The 18,332-nt window shown below is 42.0% G+C and overlaps 1 protein-coding gene across 3 annotated transcripts; it reads right to left on the bottom strand.

The window, feature by feature from the left end:
• Nucleotides 1-1,133: 1,133 nt before the first annotated feature.
• IWS1 (interacts with SUPT6H, CTD assembly factor 1) lies at nt 1,134-16,996 on the bottom strand. 3 transcript variants are annotated; one of them, XM_071566935.1, is made up of 14 exons: nt 16,885-16,996; nt 16,415-16,530; nt 9,996-10,662; nt 9,245-9,449; nt 8,951-9,008; nt 8,554-8,654; nt 7,761-7,911; nt 6,335-6,417; nt 5,932-6,061; nt 5,142-5,259; nt 4,294-4,405; nt 4,049-4,105; nt 3,793-3,904; nt 1,134-1,535 (listed from the first exon to the last, which is right to left on the bottom strand). In XM_071566935.1, the coding sequence occupies exons 1-14, from the start codon at nt 16,916-16,918 to the stop codon at nt 1,404-1,406; spliced, it is 2,076 nt and encodes a 691-aa protein (XP_071423036.1). In that variant the 5' UTR covers nt 16,919-16,996; the 3' UTR covers nt 1,134-1,403. The 3 variants fall into 3 exon arrangements, with proteins under 3 accessions (XP_071423036.1, XP_071423039.1, XP_071423038.1); XM_071566938.1 differs by having other exon boundaries at nt 1,134-1,529; XM_071566937.1 differs by lacking the exon at nt 1,134-1,535 and adding an exon at nt 2,300-3,222.
• Between the last annotated feature and the right edge of the window lie 1,336 nt (nt 16,997-18,332).

Below are 18,332 nucleotides of genomic sequence, written 5' to 3'. Positions count from 1 at the left end.
CTCCTAGGATTTAAAAGCAGCCCTCAGCCCTCTGTGAATGGAGGACTAGGCTACAGCACTAGAAGTACAAAAAAAATGTTGGAGGAAGAAAAAAAGAAAAGAATCCATTGTAACCCCTGGACCTTCAGGACCAAACAGACCCTGGCTTATGAACAGCTCTGCACAGTTCAATTACTTTTCACAGTTGCACCTGCCACTATGGCAGTAAGGAAGTCCTTGGCTTTCAATAAATTCTTAACTAAAGATGGGAAAAAAAACCAAATCCCTGAAGGTCTCAGCATGCTAAAAACACCCTCTTGAGGTGGTGACTGCATCATACACATACCTGGGGAGAATAGGTGAAGTTGTCTTAGGAGCAGAATCCCTCTTGTATCCCAGCCAGCGCAGGCATCCTCCTTCAGTTCTTGCTTTATGTTGGTGTCCCAGCACACAACTCTGTTACTGTCACTCCCTCCAATCTCACAGGGCCACATTTAACATCTAACATGTGACTCTCCACACACTTGCATTCACCCAATTCCCAGTGCCAGCAGTAACTCAGCCAAACACCATGATCCCCACCTCAAAGAGTTACCAGAATTACAGAACACACAGCTAACAGGCTCTGCTCCTCTGGAAGGCAACTTTCTTCTTACTGAAGAAATTCCAACTGGCAGTTATCTGCACAAGAAGTCATCTTGCAGGCAAGCTCAGCAGAGACAACTGTTTTCGGAGGTAGAGGCAAAGAAGCAGCATGTTGCTCTGCTGTTGTTCTGTAGCAGCAGAGACAAAGAAATAGCAGCATTATCTCCCCCCAGCACAGAGACACAGGAACCTTCTCCTTCCCACTAGTAAAATAAACCATTTGCAAAGTCACTGGTGAGCTACAGACACAGTTTAGCTGGGAAACTGCTGGTTGGTCTGCTGGGCTTTCCTGAACTTTACATCAGTCTTCATGAAAAATAAAATCTTTTGTGTAAAAAATGTTCAGTATTTCTAATCAAAAGCAATACGTCTCTAAAGATGTAACAACTGATAAATCACTGAATAAAAAGGAATTGGACAATGGTGAACAGAAAATTAACCATTCACAGCTTTTCCACCTCCAAGGTGGTCTGTGCATAACCTTTCCTGAGCAATCAACAAGCAGCCCCCCAAAAAAACAGAAAATGTTTTTATTGTCTAAAGTGTTGCAATACAACAAATACATGATCTGTACAAAGGACATGATAGGGCCAGTTTAAATACAACGAGGAGAATCATATTCACAGTCCTCAGACAACATCTTCTACCAGAACCTGAACCAACAATTTAAAGATTCACTAAAAAAAACCCCAAACAAGTTGTAAAAATATTTAAAGGTCTCCAAAGAGTCTATGGGTGCATTGTCTTACAGCAGAGCTCATAGGGTATTCTGTGAAGGGTCACAATGGCATCTTATTACCCTCAATGCTGATTTTCACTGCATGGGCTGATCTGCTTTTTTTCCTGATATCTGTGAATTTCCGCATCTGTTTGTCCAGTCGACTCACCCCTTTCTTAGAGGTCCCCTGGAACTTAAAAAATAAAACTAATAATTATCGCTGAAAAAAAGCAGACATCCCAGAGGTTCAAGGCAAGCCAGCGCATGCGAGGTCACATCTGGGCCTGGCTGCTGTGTTTGCTCTGCCGCCGCAGTAGGGAAATGCTTCCCCCAGGATCTGCACGGCCCATGTGGAGGCAGAGGCACTCAGTCATCACATGGTGCCCCGGTCAACCACCACATGTACAGTTTGGAAGGTTTGTATCTGCTGGCTGGACCTGTGTCCAAGCCACAGAGCACCAGTATCACCCTGACAGGCTTATGGGGGAGTTCAGACACAGATACACTGTGACTGAGGCTGACAAAGCATTTCCAAACTGCCATTTATTTTAAAGGTCATGGATTAGTACTTACAAAGCGAAAGAGTATTGGGAAAAGTGTGTAGGGAGAAGCCAGAGAAATGCCTACACTGACCATACAAACTCTTAAAAGATACTGCATTTCATCTCTGTATTTGAACAGCAACTGCAAAGCAGGGAGTGTAGCAGTTATTCTGCCCATATTAAATACAGCAATGCTGTAATGGAACATCACTGAAGACAAACAGCAAGGGCCTTTCAAGCTATAGCCAGCACTTCTTAGAAGGCAATTTCCTCTAACTAGACAACAGAAACAATAAACGATGGAAACGCCACATCTTTAAGTTTGGGTGAAACAGAGATACCCAGACTTAGTGGCTGACAAAACACATCCATTAGAAACTTGTTCCCATCGCTGAGGAAGGTGCTCCTGACACACTGATTTTAAATAAACTTTATTCATAAAACTGTTCACTATTCATTGAAATCATAGCTGAAATTTCACAGTGATTTTTAAGAAAATATTTTTTAAAAACAAATAAATATGAAGCTTAAACTTGACAGTTATCTATCACTTGTGCTCACCTGCTGCCACTATTAGCTTGTGGCAGCCCTGCTAACAGCACTGAAACGCAGACCAGGAATTGTCAAAATAATTCCCACACCGATGCATCTTCTCTCACCCCACACTCAGTGGGGGATTCTTCTCCCCCGGTCTCATCCTCTGTCTCCCATCAACCACTCCTAAAGTCTCTTCACACTAATCACATCACGCTACTACTTGAAAGAGGTGTGAAAAACACCTCCCTGTGCCTCAGTCAAAGGTCAGCCACAGATGCTGGTGTGCAGTGACAGGAGGTCCTGTACCAAGAACTAAGAATTCCCGTGTGTTGGTTCAGGTAAACCTGGAAAACCCAGCTGTGTCAGAACAGTGCTCAAAACCACAGGTGGTGCCAAGCTGGTCTGGAGCACAGGTATTTTCACTGAACACCTGTCACTTGGGTACCCTGAAGCTGTGCAGGCAGGTGCCATGGCAGATGTTATGTGCTCCTGTACAGGTTCCCACATGGGTCACAGTACAGACACGAGAGAATAAAAGGGGAGTTTTCCAGGTTTAGATTAGGGTGTACAGACTGCTGTCCTGCATGTGCAAACTGCCAACAGCTGAAGCACATGCACTGTTCACACCTCCCTCGAGGGATACCTCTCCAACTTGGGAAGGCAGTGGCATGGCTACAGGGGCATCCTGTTGCCTTCAATGCTGAACTTGATGGCCCGATGCACTTTGCTGAGTCGTTTCTGTTCAGCAAACCGTCTCTTGTGCTTTTCCAAGCGACTAATACCTCTCTTAATAGTCCCGGGCTAGAAACAACATCTCAATTAATGCACAGAAGGAGAAAGAACAGCAGCAAGCACAGCAATTGTTACTTCTTCCATTTACACATACTCTACCACATATACCCCTTTTAACTGAAACTGTACAAGGTAGATGTATGAACCACATAAAACAACACAAAGGCCTCCACTGAAGCTGTTCAAGTTTACCAAAACCTCAAAGGTTTCCCAAACTGGAATATTATCAGAACATGATAATGTTCTGGGGAGAGGTATAAAAATATCAGTGCAGTGGCACAGGTATTGAACTGCAGGCTTAAGTCAAAATGCTCTAGAGCAAGAGGCCTGTAATCAGAGACTTACCAAAGAGAGAAATTCTAGAACAGTTATCTCAAAAATCTCTTTTTGGTCAGAAAAGCAACCAAAGGCGAGTGAAAGCATTTGATGAGCTTAGAACAATCCACTTGACATAGAACTTACTGTCTACTCCCATTTGAAGAGGTCCTTAAAAGAACTACCCTACTGTGCAGTAACCACAGCACTACAGTTACAGATCCCTAGGTTTAGGACAGTCATCAGGAGAGTGCCAGTGCTTACCCTTGAGGACTCCATCTCCACATTCCACTTTGGCCTGACCACATAGTCCTTGTTGGAGGGCATGGGTACCCTTGCACGGGCACAGAACCCAGGGTCCCCGGGCCTGAGAGCCCTGCAGAAAAAAAGATATGTGACTGTTAGCAATCTACTGTGTTCTCCTCTGAAACACTGCCTCTAAAACCTCTACACAATTTCCATATTGGTAGTACCACTGAAATATTTCAATCAATTTTTTTTAAAGAAACCCTCAACCTACTTTTCCTCTCCAGTTAACACTTTCTCCAGGTCTCGGCGGGGAGTCTGACCACCAGAGCTGCAAGAAAAATAAATGTTTATAGGCATCTATACAGAGAAAGGCAGAAATTTTAAAAGACAAAGTGTGGCAAAAGGAAACAGAGGTCATAACTTCTTATCCTTTTATTTCCTTAATATTTACACATCACTTTTTTTTTCTTGATGGAGTCTTAGGAAGGATTTCATGTGTCTGCCTGCTACTCTTACCTGCTCAATTTCCTTCGATGAGGCATCTGTTCCAAATCTCTCTGTTCCCTCTCTTCTCTGGTCATGCCTTTGTAGTTTGAGGTAAGGCCAAAGATGGGTCGAGACCATTCGTCTATTAAAAAAAATAGTTGGTTAACAAAGGCCAGGCCACTCAAGTTTCTCTCAAAACATTCTGGTGATCCAATAACAGCTTTTAAAGTTTACAGCAAGTATTTATGCTTCCTTTCAACCAAACAAATGATTTTTGACCACTTGATACTTCATGAAAATCTAGTCTCGTGGACAGTAAGCAAGAGCTTTCATCCCCTGAAGTCTTGTTGTTGACTGCTCTTTTGGAATCCCTCTGAGCTCTCAGTGTCAGGAGCTCCCACAAACCACAGGGATGCTATTTTAGAAACACGCAGAAGAGTTTCTAAGGTACCTAAGTTTATCATCAGTGTGCAGTCATTCCAGATGGAATGCACTCCACATGGACTGTAGCTGGTTGAGTAGTAAACATTCAGTCACCCAAGCCTAAAGCCCATGACTAAAAACAGTTCTCTGGTAGCACCTTCCGGCCTTTGCAGCACATATATGAGCGTCTGGACAACAAGCCAAGAGAGGACCGGGGCAAATAAATGCCATCCTCTGATTTAAGACAAGAATGAAAGAAACAGGACAAGGTGCATGCAGTTCATGTATCCGTGTTTGTTAAGAGTTCTACAAAGTGATGGAACAGATCAATGAGGTTCCTACGTGGCAGAATTAATTTCACTACAGACAACAGCAAAAGGTGCACCAGAGACTGATGCAAAGATTCCACTCTCAGTGGAATCTCAGCAATACAAGACAAAGGCAGGTCTACATACTAATCAGCTTCCCTGCCATGTCCTTATTTGGTCTTGACTCTTTGGGGTGTTTGTAGAGGTACATCACAGCCCGTCCAATGCCACTGTGCTTCAGGGTCTCTTGGCTCACACTGGGCAGCTGCAGGGCACAAAATGTCAGAAAATAGCAAGAAATTATGTCCGTCCATTAATGGTGCCACTTCACAACAAGACCAAAACTCACATTTACAATAAGCTTGAACAATTAATCTTTTTTGTTGCCCCACTACAAATTGCTTGAAGTGTCAAACGCCAAAAACTAAACATTTGCCTTAATATTCTTAGTTCATACACAAGTAGGTTTCCAGAACTTTTTACTCCAAATGCTCTTTAGCTTACATTACCCCAAAACTGAGTTACTGGCTTCAAAGCATTCATTCTATAAAGATAAAACTTATGTGGCAAAAGCCTTCAGGCAATCAGCTCAGCTACAGACATTGACAGCGTACATTGAGTGTGATGGGCCTTTCTGTGCACTACACATTTGAACAGGCTTGAAAAGAGAAGAGACCACAAGAAAAAAAAATCAGGGAAATGCAGGAAATGACTTTTCACTGAACTTTGCATATAAACCTGAAACAGGCAGGCAGGGCCAAATCATCTAAATTCTTCTATACAAACCCATCTGTTCTGCAGTTTGCTTCCCTGTGTACTTCACTGCACAACCCATTGGTAGCAGCTACAGTTCATTCATCACCAACATTTCCCTAAAGCACGTGACTCTAAAACCACGGCGAAGCGACAAAGCAAGTGTTAAAAGTCAGTTCCAAACCTCTTGCAGGATTTTCAGAAGCTCCTCCCGTATCTTTAGTGCTGGCAGACTTCGGTCTGGAAGAGGAGAAAGCCACTCTTTGATGGCAGACATAACACCGCTATCGATGAAAGTTTCTTTGAGGTCCTGCCTAGGAAGTTTAAAGAGAAGCTGCAGAGTCACGTAATACAACAAAATCTTAAGATGTGATGTGTTCCTTAAGCACAATACTGCATTTGTTTCATGTTAAATGAACAAACAAAATTATGTCTAAGTTTAGGTTTTTGAAGTCACCTAGCTCCAACATTCACTTTGAAGAAAAAATTGCTTTACTGAATATTCCGTACAGCAGTGTCACTCTGTAAAATCTAACAAATTCTGAATATTCCCTAAGGCTATAATTAACTGAAGAATGACAACTCACTTTTTAAGATGCATAACTACAGTCGGTAGCAAAGTTAATTTCTTTAGTGCTGGTTTCTTTTGTGTATTCAGCTGTCGATCCTCCTGTAGGGGTGTTGAAGAATCATCACAAGTTAATCTAAGTAAGAAATCAGCAACTCTCATTCTTTACAACATTTACAGGAAAAAGATTACACATTATGTGATGACTTCTGTTAAAAAAGACTCCCCACTTTAGTGAACATTTTCCTTAAAAGCATCACATTAGGAGAGTCCATCTAAATTAATTTTTTCCACTTCATTACTTCAATTGACAGCACTAAATGGTGGTCTGCAGAGTACTCCATGCTATGCATAGAAAATGTCAACACTTTGTTAGCAAAACCTCACGTGAAAAATAGAAAGAGCTAACCAGAACAATGGGAGGCAGAACACATATATTCACTTCAACTGTGGGTTTCAACATTACTTTCATGCAAGGCATTAAGTGTCACTGTTTGTTCAGTACTTGGCTCCCACATCTGAAACACCCACTGTAATCAACAGATTGCTGTGGTAATTCCTTTCCACTCAATCCACTGAAGGCTCTTTTTGCACAATGTTTTTTTTATTGGAAGGGAGGAGATTCTTCTAATGCATCTCTTCCCCTCTTCAAGTCCCAGTATTTCAAAATTTACCACCTCATTTTAAACAACTGGCTGTCATCTTGTCCAAGAGAGACTTTCTTGCCAAGATCAAGGAAATCGCAGTTATCTCCCAGGTTGCTTTCTCACTCTGCGCATCCCCCTAAACTCATTATCCTTTTGATGTTGTTCTCAGGAATTTGTCTCTGTTGTTGCTATTTGTGAACTTCTTATATCCCCTCCAAACTGGTTTAGTGTGTTTCGCCGTGCTGTTTGTTCACTTGATTGCTACTCCAACAAAATAACAGCAGACACCTAACAGAAGGCAAGACCCCAGTAAACCTTGCACAGTAGCATATTAAACATTTCTCCTTGAAAAGGCAGGCTGCCAAGGCAGAACTTTCCATGATTTGGTTGCTCTGTTATTTACCACAGCACTGTCACTCAAACAGTTCAGACAAGCTATCTTCTCAGGAAAAAAATAACCAAAGTATGACCTATGCCAGTAATTGTATAATGAAATTAAAGCATTGTCCCCTTCTCAGTGTTTGATATACTTGTATATAGTTTAAAGAGCACATATAAATCCCTTTAGATGGAACAGTTCATTTCAGCTGAGCAAAGTTTAGCCATTTAACTAATTTTAATTTTTAAAATTAGTATTTTCTCAAAATTTCAGTAGAATAAAGGTTTTAACTCAGAGCAGTAAATTAACATTTAAACAGTTATACAGATACTGAAAGCTTCTTGTATCTTACTGATTACAAGATTTTCCCCTTAGAATGAACTGAATTTTAAGATGCCTTTGGAGCCTGGAAAACTCACCTCAGCAGCTTCATTCATCTTCACAATCATGGCACTGACCACGTCATCTGCATCACTGATGAATGTCCCACCATCACGGTTCCGCCGGCGCTTGCCACTCATACTCTTCTTCCGCTGCAGCATCATGTCAAAATCTGACATGAAGTCCATGCTGAAATACGAGAGTTGGATAATTTTGTGTTTCTATCGTGTACAAGCACTATGTCTCAAGGTTCCTGTGAGATAATTAGCCTCAGTATGCAAACCAGAAAACTAGCAAAGGGCTCCAATGGCTCCAAGGTGGCCCTTGGAACTTGCTGCAACAGCCAATGCATGCACACTTATAATATCCAGGGTTCAAAATGTCCGCAAGCTGTCAACTGCAACTGACAAACATTTAGCTTTCCTGTACCTGCCATACACTGCTCTGATGCTACTGGAGCAGCCAGAAAGGAAACTGAAAACATGCCGATGGCAAGTGTTACACCAGCACAGAAAATACACCTGTGACCCCAATTCTGAACTGCTGAAAGCAGTTCAGATGCTTGTTTGATTAGATGTTGATTTCACTGACATTTTGATCTAAGCCATGAAATTCTGCTCTATGAGGCAGCAGCAGGACAAGTAATCTGTTATGGACTGCCGGTGACTGAACTGCACAAGCTGGGACAAGACTTTCTGTCCTCGTTCATGAGAACACTCTGCAGAAACACAGTTCCAGGCCTTTCTAAACTAAGAATTCCAGCCAGTCTTTGGAGCAGCCCTTTCACCAAAATCTTGCATTAACAAAGGAGTATGTAACACACTGACTTACTGCTTCCCTCTTTTGATGTTATCATCAGAGTCTGATTCATCCGCTGTCTCCTTCATGTCTCCATCACCTTTCTCTTCCTCCAAATCCTCCTGGTTAAAACCCTGATGGTGAAGACAGTGCAGATCAGTGTATGGATTAAGATCGATCATCTACTGAGGTACCTGACACTTGAAAAGCTTCAGGCAAGTCTGCAAAGCATCTAGAAAGAGGAGCAAAGTCCAGTTCCACCTGTGGCTGTCAGACAACATCTCTCCCAACTGAAGAGCTGTAATTGTTATTTAACCCCAAGACTACTCCAGTGAGTCCAGCAGATACAAAGCTGATCTGGTACAGCATAAACATTCCCTTCAAGATCAGACCTAGCAAGTGAATAGAAGACATCCACAGTAACACTTACTGTGAATTCCTCCTCTTCCTCATCGCCAGATTCTCCAAATATATCTGCAATCAGGTTCCTGTGAAGGTAACAGCAAAATTTACCTATTTCAATGGCAACAGTGACATGTACCTTTTCTGCAAAATGACTGTGTCAAGACACCCTTTTTGTTTTGCCTCCTACTGCTAACCTTCCTCTTCACACCACCAAGGAAGGGAGACATTCATTCTCTGGTTGAGATTCATCCATTCTCCATTCATCATCACTCTCACTATCTGCCACCTCGAATAAATTCATATTCCCAGAAGCACTTACTCTTGTTCATTTCCAGATTCACTGTCACTGCCAAACAGATCTTTCTCTTCTTTCTTCTTCCCATCATTCTCTTTTCTTTCTTCTTCTTCTTCTTCTTCCTCCTCACTATCCAACAGAACATTTTTCTTCCTTTTGTCAGACTTCTCTGAAGCAGCATCACTATCTGATTCTTCGACATCAGAAAGGATTCGTACCTTTTTCGCAGCTGCCAGCAGAAAGAAGCATTATTACATGTCTCAGTAACAGATGGGACAACTGGTACTCTCAAAAAATATTTCCTGACTAGTCTTCCTACACAAAATCATTGCCATTCATAAAAGTATATCAATTCTAAATGGTTTAATTAAATCAGCAACTGGATCTATCTATCCATAAAAGATCTATCCACATCCATCCATTAAAAATTGTCATTTCAAATCTGACCCTCACTGCCACTACACAAAAAGAAGAAAAAACCCACAGTAAAAAAAAGACTAGAGTAAGAGCAACAAACTAGAGAAATAACAAACTATCATGACAACAGATGCCAGTATAAAGCAAGATCATTACAGTCTTCCGTTAGACCTACTTCTTACTTAAAAGCATTAGATATACATTCACAGAGCTAAGCAGTTAGAACAGCCTCTACAAATGCAGATGTGCTCTAAAACCAAACCTGACTTATGGTTTCTCACTTAAATGCTTTATTCACATAAAAGCAATGATTTAACTTTCACGCCACTGCCTGTCACAGCACAGTGTAGTTCCTTACGTGTTGTCTCACTGTCATCCTCACTGTCAGAAAGTATGGCTGTTTTCCTCTTCACTGTCTTCTCCTCTTTCTCATCTCCATTGCTGTCTGATATTTTACGTCTCTTAGGAGCTTCATCTTCACTGTCAGAGCCCTGAAATCCTCCTCTTGCCTGTTCATTATCTGAATGATGAGACACATTCTGCACCTCCTCCTTCCTGTCCTCCCCATCGCTATCCTCAGACTCTATATGTTTGTGTCTGGCGACATCCTCGCTCTCCGAGTCACTGGCCGGCCGCTTGTGATGCTCCTCACTCTCTGAGTCGCTGCCCAGCTGCTTCTGGAGCTCCTCACTCTCCGAGTCACTGGCTGGCTGCTTGTGCAATTCCTCATTTTCAAAGTCACTACTGGGATCCCTGGGAGGTTCTCCATTGTCAGAGTCACTTGCTCGATGATTTAAGGCCTCTTCATTTTCAGAGTCACTTAAATGCCGGTCTGGACGGTCTTCAGTATCAGAATCACTGTCTTTCCCTCCGTGAGAGGGATTGTCTGAATCACTTACACCATGATTTGGAGGCTCCTCATTATCTGAGTCACTCTCCTTTTGCCTTGGGATATCTTCATTTTCAGAGTCTGTCATATGAGGCTCTCCCACTTGCCCATCATCTTCTCCATCGCTCTGTTCATTCTGAAATGGAAAAATAATCTCAGGCGACTAAGCAAAAACACCTTAAAAAGTAAAGAAAAAGATGTTCTGAATTGTTGCTTGTCCTTCCTCCAATTTGATTATCCAAGGTACTGCAAATTGAAATACTTTTCTACACAGAAATAGACATTTTGCATCAGAGGACTATCAAATACCTCAGATCAAGAAAAACATCACTGGAAGTCTGTCCACCCTGAAGCTCAATGGTATTTTGGAAATGGTAGTAGAATTTAAAAACCCACTTAAATAAACATGTCTAAGAAGGGTCCTGTATCTCAAGGGTAAAGGCTTAGTACTTTTATTTTAAAAGGTCAGGCCTTCAAAATGGTTGAGTTCAAATCCCCAGTAACAAAGCAAAAAACAGTACCTTGCATTTGTCATTTCATTTTACTTAAGATCTTAAAGAGATACTTCCTGTATGAAATACATTTTACTGAAACGGCACGTGCATTAGGCTGTAAGTGAAGCTCAAGAGAGCTCATGCCTGTTCCTATTTTGCCCAGAAAACCTATTTAAGAACAAGTCATAATCAAAATGCTACTAAAAAACAGGAATAAAGTTTTAGTCAGACCTTTCAGAGTATTACTGTCAGCAGTTTTTGTGATTCAATGAGTTACATTGTAAGAACAAATTCAACACCCCTCCCTCAAGCTGACAGCTCCCATGCTTATCCTCTCACTGAGCCACATGCTCCATTTTTGGAAGAACCTTTCACAAGCCATGGTGTCAAGTCTAACTACTGACAACAGTGCTTTTTAGCCTTCCTACAACACCTAATTTCTACCTGGAAAAAAAAAGTCTTAATTCCATTTACCTGAGAACACAAATTAGAGTCCTGAACACTCCATTAACTCAGCACACCTCTCACAGCCACTGCCACCATAATCCTGTTTTCAACTGAAAACAACAATACTGTACAAGGAATTTCTCTTCTGCATACCCAACTCAACTCCTCTGGGCTGATTTTGTCTCAGCTATAAACCTCTTCCACTTGCAAACTGAGTTTTTATTGTCCTGTTTAAGACCTGTATGTCCTGAAATTTTTTGCAAATCTTTTTTGTCTGCAATTTCATTTCCTTGGAAACAGACTTTCTATCTGTTTTTGTTATCTGTAGTCATTCTACTCCCACATTCGAAGCCATACACAATAATGCAGGTGTAGCTATCCTACAACTACAACAAATAATACTATCAATCTTTATAAAGGATGACTGAGGAGGAATTTTAAATAAAATTAGTTTTAATTGCTGTTAGAACTGCTCGCTCCAGAACATATTCTAAGTGGGAAACAGCACTGCTTTTTAAAACTTTGGACCTTATGCATTTATTCCCTTGGCTAGCACTTGATAAAGATCTCTGGAATTACTGCAGAATGACTAAGAGAAAGTTACTGCACAGTGAGAAAACCCCAGGAATAAGCAATTTTAAAACATGTACTTCAAATACAACTTCACTATTTCCATGTTACTTAATGCTAACTACAAACAGCAGCTGTGACTATGAGTTGTTTCTCTTGCTTGTTCTTGTCTCTACAGCGACGCAGCTTTCGAATTCTCCTGGTATTATCCAGTAGTTCTCCTTTCTCCTCGTAGAAAGAAAATATAGTTTTGTTAAAAGCTGAATTTGGAATTTTAAATAATAGAAGATTAAGAAGTTACAGAATTGAGGATGAACAGTTGAGGAGGACCATACACACTCTACTCTCAACTTGCTACAGGATTTTATTTACTACTTTTATTCCCTTACCAAAAAATCACTGATTGCCCTCTCCTGCCCAGCATCTCTCACATAAACCAATCACAGATGTATGTGAAGGATTTCCCCTAACTATTACTTGAGATTAAAGAAAACTACAGCTGCAAACAAAACAGGAAACTCAGATTTCACAGCACAGAAAAGATCACTAAGAAGTGCTGAAATGCAGAGATCGACACTGAAATTGGTGTCTATGATAATAGAAATCCTTTATCATCCTTGTTTTTCTGCTACTTAATTTTGGTGTGTTTGTCAGTCTTTTCTCAACATCAGATGGTGAATGCTGAATAGTACTGATAATTATGTCAGCAGTAATAAGATTTTGCTAAACAAACCCAAGGAAATTAATACAAGTACTCCTGTTGAAGCTCTTAGGCTCATCACCATCCCAAGTGCCAGTTCAGAAATTCTTTGGTGACCAGCTGAACAAAACCAAAAGCTACTAGAATCAGTAGATTCTTGACATTTCTAAGGTCAGAAATGTGGCTGCAGGTTATATAAGCACCTGTTCAGAATAAATTACTAAATCACAAAGAACTTACTGGGTAAAAGACTTGGTAAGAAGACATTATAATTATAGAGCATTATTACTGAAGCACTTACTTGACAAGACAGTGAACCTCTAATCTGTTCCTGCTAACTGACAATCACTCCTGAGAAGGAAAACGTTTGGGGAGGGAGAGTAGACACACAGTTGACAAGCTCATACTGTGATTACACAGAATCCCAGCGGTTCCAGCAGCTCAATGTGCTGCAATATCATCACCCAGAGAAGCAGCATCTGAGGTAACATGGGTGTCCCTACACTCACTAGGCACACATGCACCACCTTGCTCTAGTCCTGCTCATGGGAAGCTCAGGCAGGGCTACCCCAACCAGGACACCCTCTGACCAGTGAGCTCAGCAAGCCCTGCAGAGATAACACTGCCTCAGACCCAGCACAAACACAACCAAGCACCTTCTGGAGCAGAGGGGAACCCCCTACACAAGACAGTCAGGCCCTGCCCCACAGCCATCAATGCAAAGGGCTTCTGCACACAATTCATGACTCTGAATGTTTTGGAATATAATTGATATGAAAAGTGCATGCAACTTCACAGTAAGATGACTAAATGCTATTTGATATGCTTGATAGGCTTCCCCTCTCCTTTTTCACTTTACTACTTCGTCTCTAAAAAAGTGTTTCCAAAGAAATCAAGTATGTAATTTTGGAGTTTTCTAGTTTTCCTTTTCCAAATAATTAAAACAGAAGATCAGACATCCTCAAAACCAAGTAGGTCTCAGGTAATTGCTACTGCATTTTTCTCTAATTCCTTTACTTTCTTTTCTTCCTCCTCTTTATCTATAAACATTTCAATTGAGATGTCCTTAGTTTCAGGTTTTTTTGACTGAACAAATTCTGTAACATGAGGTTTTAGTACAGTATAAAATAAGGAATACATCAAAATCAAATTTACAGTGTTATCCTTCTACATAAAAATTTCAGCTAGCAAGTAGTTTCTTGGATCAACATGCAGCCACTTTTAAGAGGTACTACTTTGAAAATTTAGTAAGCTCAGGAAAATTGACCCATTCACTACAATCTCATGAATGACAAGTGTTAAACTAAGACCTACATAACCATCATAGGCAGATCAGCAAGTTCCTTCTTTTACAGAAGTGTCGGATATTTCTGTGTGTTTGTTAATAGTCAAAGTCAAACCAGAACTCAATCCCTGAAACAGCAACAACTTGGTGGAAGTGTAAGAACTAAGTCATTACAGACTTCTGTATAAGCCTGACTGGTACAAACACTGTAAACATGATTTCAGATTCATTACTGTACTAAAACTATGTGATATCTAATTCTAATTCTAATTGTCTAGAGCAGAATCAGTAAGGACATCAAGGAGAACATTTATAGATAAAGTAGGATTGGGGGAAGGAAAGCCAGAAAAGAATTGTGGAAAAGAAAAACCCACATACCTGAGACCTACATAAGTAATTCCTCAGGATTCCCCTTTTCTTTAAAGTTAAGAACCTGAAAGAAAAGTTTGAAATTTTAAAACTTCAGTTCTTCACATCTTAGTCCTAAATTAGAGACGAAATAGTAATTAAATAGACTTAACTGATTAAGCTGCCTCAAGGGTTTTATTACCTTTGAGTGTCATTCCTCCCACATACTCCTAAAGATGAAGGGAATAAGAGGATGAGAGAATATTTAGGGTAAATAATATGATAAATGACTGAAAGCTACTCCTTTCAGAGGGAGCAGCTCCACATTATTGCCTTTTGAAGTGCAGTGTAAACTCCTGGAGGGAAAGCTAAGAATTAAGACTTCATAACAAAACAAAATGTTCAAATGGTTGATTTGAACTGAATCAAATAAAGCATTAAGGCTTGAAGATTCACATTTCTATTGGTCAGAAAGCTGGTTTAGCTTAGCTCTTTTTTTTCTCTTTTTCATGGACTTTCTGAAATATTTCTGAGGAATATTCAACAGCCATCACAGAACAGAGTCCTTAAAATAATGCAGCACATGAAGAGGATAAGTTAACAATAATAACAAGTACTTTCTAGTTACTTAAATTTGAAAAAGACAGGCTGCAGATTTAAACAATAGTCAACACTTTCTTCTTTAGAACAGACATCAGGTTACTTTTCCATAGTAAGTAAAATTTAATTCACAGAGGAGCACAGAACAGAACCAATATACACATCAGAAAAAGTTTGATAATACAGCAGCAGAGATGTGTCTCTTCATGCACTCATAATTTTTCCTTAAAACAGAAGTCCTAAAGCCCTCTGATAGACAGTTACTTCTCCCATGCTCCCACAATGGGAGACACTGTCTCACACCAACTCTTCAACTGTATATCTCAGTATCTTTAAAAAACCCCTAAATTCCAAAGGTGGTTTACACTCAAGTTCAAGTACATGGAAAGAACTTTCACTTTATACTCATACAAAGTCTTCATCTACTTTTTAACTCTGAGAGAAGTATGCACTCAATAAAGGCCGGGAGGAAAAGGATTGGAAGCTGCAGCACTGTGGACTCAAGCCTTCTGACACATCAGCCTATGTCACATTTTAAGCAACATTTAAAATGTGTAACACTGAAAACCCAGTCAGAGTAAATCCTGATCTTTACATAAAATGCAACAAAATAGCAGAACATAATTAACTTTGGCTACAGGTTTTATGAGTCTGGGAAAGTTCTCCGTAAGTGCTGGCAGAAGACATGAGTTCACGGGCCAAAATTGTTCCCTCCTACTAAGACCTGATGTAACTCCATTTTGAGCCACAAAAAATTCTTCAAAATTTTAACTACCAGTCTTAAAGAGAACCTTCACTTTTACCAGAATCTCTTCTCAACCAAAACAGTCAATGCACAAATGAAATGACTCTCTCCCAGACACAGCCCTGGAGCAAACACACTGCGCAGCCAACGCTTCTCCAAGGGACAGTCTCTTCAGAGGAAGAACGGGTCCCATTCAGGAACCTTAACCTGCTCCACGTGCAGCTTTAACTTGCTGTTTTGTGAATGGCAAGGGCAAAACCAGCACCTGAGAGTCAGCGCCCCCATCCAAGACAGAAACTGGGAGAACATTTAATCTCCAGCAAGGAAATCTACACCTCCAAAACGTGTGGCTTTACAATACTGTGTGGAACGTGCAACTTCCAGTTCCTCATAATCCATTGCTTAGAATTTCAAGCCCCAAAATTTTGTCTTCGTGCAATTGAGTATAACAATATTAAACTTATTTAAGTTCAAAACAGTGCATGCTATTAAAACAATTAAGAAGAAAAATTTAAAAAATACCCTAGCCCATATATTGGTTAAGAAATTACAAAACTTACTTCTGGAGATAAAGTTTTGCCAGATGGGACCCTTAAGAACTGAATAAAACACGGATGTCTTGGTTGAGAATGACTTTAACAACAACAAAAGAGAACTGAGAGAAGAGTAAACTTTATCTAGATAAAGCTCCCGTAGTACCTCTGAATGGTGCCCTACACTTCCATTCTCCGATCCAGAATGCTGCTCATTTCCTTCATCTTCCACATCAGATGCTGAGTCTCGCTCGTCTTGCACTGGAGTAGCTCCTCCATCATCTATCCCGAGGTTAAAAAAAAAAAAGTATAACTCAATGACACCTCGTAGCGTTTAAATGAGCCAGGCTGGCTCCAGCTCTAATGGGGCAAGTAAACCACGTCGGGTCCGAACCAACCACCTCAGACACACTCGGAGAGCGCACAAAACCATCTATACCATGCGGGCAGCGTCGGACACCCCGTCCAGACACTGAGCTGTTAAAGCACTTAACGTCGCGCTGCCTCAGGCCACGGCCCCGTCGCTGTGCCCTCGGCCCATGGGTGCCGCCACATCCTTCCCGCCCGGGCCCCGCGGCCCTTCCTGGCTGCTCCCCGCCGTAGTAGTGGGTGTCCAACCAGGCCCCGCGCCCCTACCTGACTGCTCCCCGCTGTAGTAGTGGGTGTCCATGTCGGGCCCCGCGGCCTCCGCCGGGCACTGCCCCTGGCGCTGCGCCGGCCCCGCCGCCCCACACAGGAACAAGATGGCGTCTCCCCGCCCAGCACCACCCCCGCGCCGCGCGCGCCGCGGGCCCGGTCTCGCGAGAGCTCGGGGGGCAGGGCCGGGCCAGGTGTAACCGCAGAAAACCAAAAACGTTATTTCCTCTCCCTAAACTCTTTTTTTAAAAAATTATTTATTCCTTTCTAGAATATCGTTTGATTTCAGCATGATAACTGAAGCCCTGGGGAGATGGAAGGAGCCTTTGCGGAGGCGAGGCCGTTGGCAGCCCCCGCGGCACCGCCCGGGCCTCACGGGGGGCTCTCCTTGGGGCAGGCCCTGGGGGAGTTCAGGAGCAAAGCAGGTCCTGGCAGTGCCCGCCGCCGCCGGAGCCCTGAGCGCTGAGCTACAGGAGAGTTCCCGAATCGCCCTTCCTGCCGCCAAATGCACATCAGCAGAGTGACAAAGGGTGGGAGACACGCCGCAGCACCCGCAGTAGACAAGATTCTGCCGTATAAATAATAGGCAAATGTATCTGCTCGCTACAAACCAAGGCGGCGCAAGGTTCCCGTGCCTCTCCGCAGCGGCAGCAGCAGCAGCGGCAGCAGCAGCGGCTCTGCCCGGCGGCTGCAGGACCGCACGGCCCTGCACAGCAGTAGCTGTCCTACGAACTTAGGTCTGACTGTCCTGCCTGAAGGTGCCAGTTCCGTCTAGTTCATGTGTGGGTGGTTCCTACAGATTTAGCCTTCAGGGTCGACTGAAAGCTCGCCCTGAGCTCCCGGATGATGGCGACTTCGGCAGTAAACGCAAGGGCGGAACAATCCACATCTTTTCCAGGGATTGTTGTGTTCTGTTTCAGTAACCCCCATCCGCTGAGCGGTGTTGCTACTCAGGGTTTTTGCACGCCCACGATGTGTCAGTAGAGGATTACAAGGGATGACTGCTGTCATTGATGCATAATTTCAAAATAGAATGTCTAATATAAATGCATACATTGCTAGTCTCCTGCGCCTCAGTCTTCATTTTCTAGGAGGGTACAGACCAATGTGAGACATAGAAAACTGTTGGGCATGTCATTTGGGATGTTTTTAAATGGCACTGATTTTTATAACCCTACATGCTACACTCTTCTTCAAGGACATAATTTAGTAAATTGATAATTTGGGGCAAAATGAGTCTATTTCTTCTCTGCTAGAGACACCTTAGAATGGATGGCAGGGAGGTTAAGCCATTATTAACCAACACACTCCAGCAGCAAGCACAGTTATAATGCAGGGTGTTCAGTGTACCAGGTTAATCACAGCTGAAATCTCGGGATTGAGTCATTATTCCACATCTTCTACAGCATCTCACTTAGAAGGAGAAATCAACGGTGAAGTCAGATGTT

The sequence above is a fragment of the Pithys albifrons genome, chromosome 11 (assembly GCF_047495875.1).
Source record: "Pithys albifrons albifrons isolate INPA30051 chromosome 11, PitAlb_v1, whole genome shotgun sequence".
NCBI lineage: Eukaryota > Metazoa > Chordata > Aves > Passeriformes > Thamnophilidae > Pithys > Pithys albifrons.
This window is presented reverse-complemented; position numbering and strand designations above follow the sequence as displayed.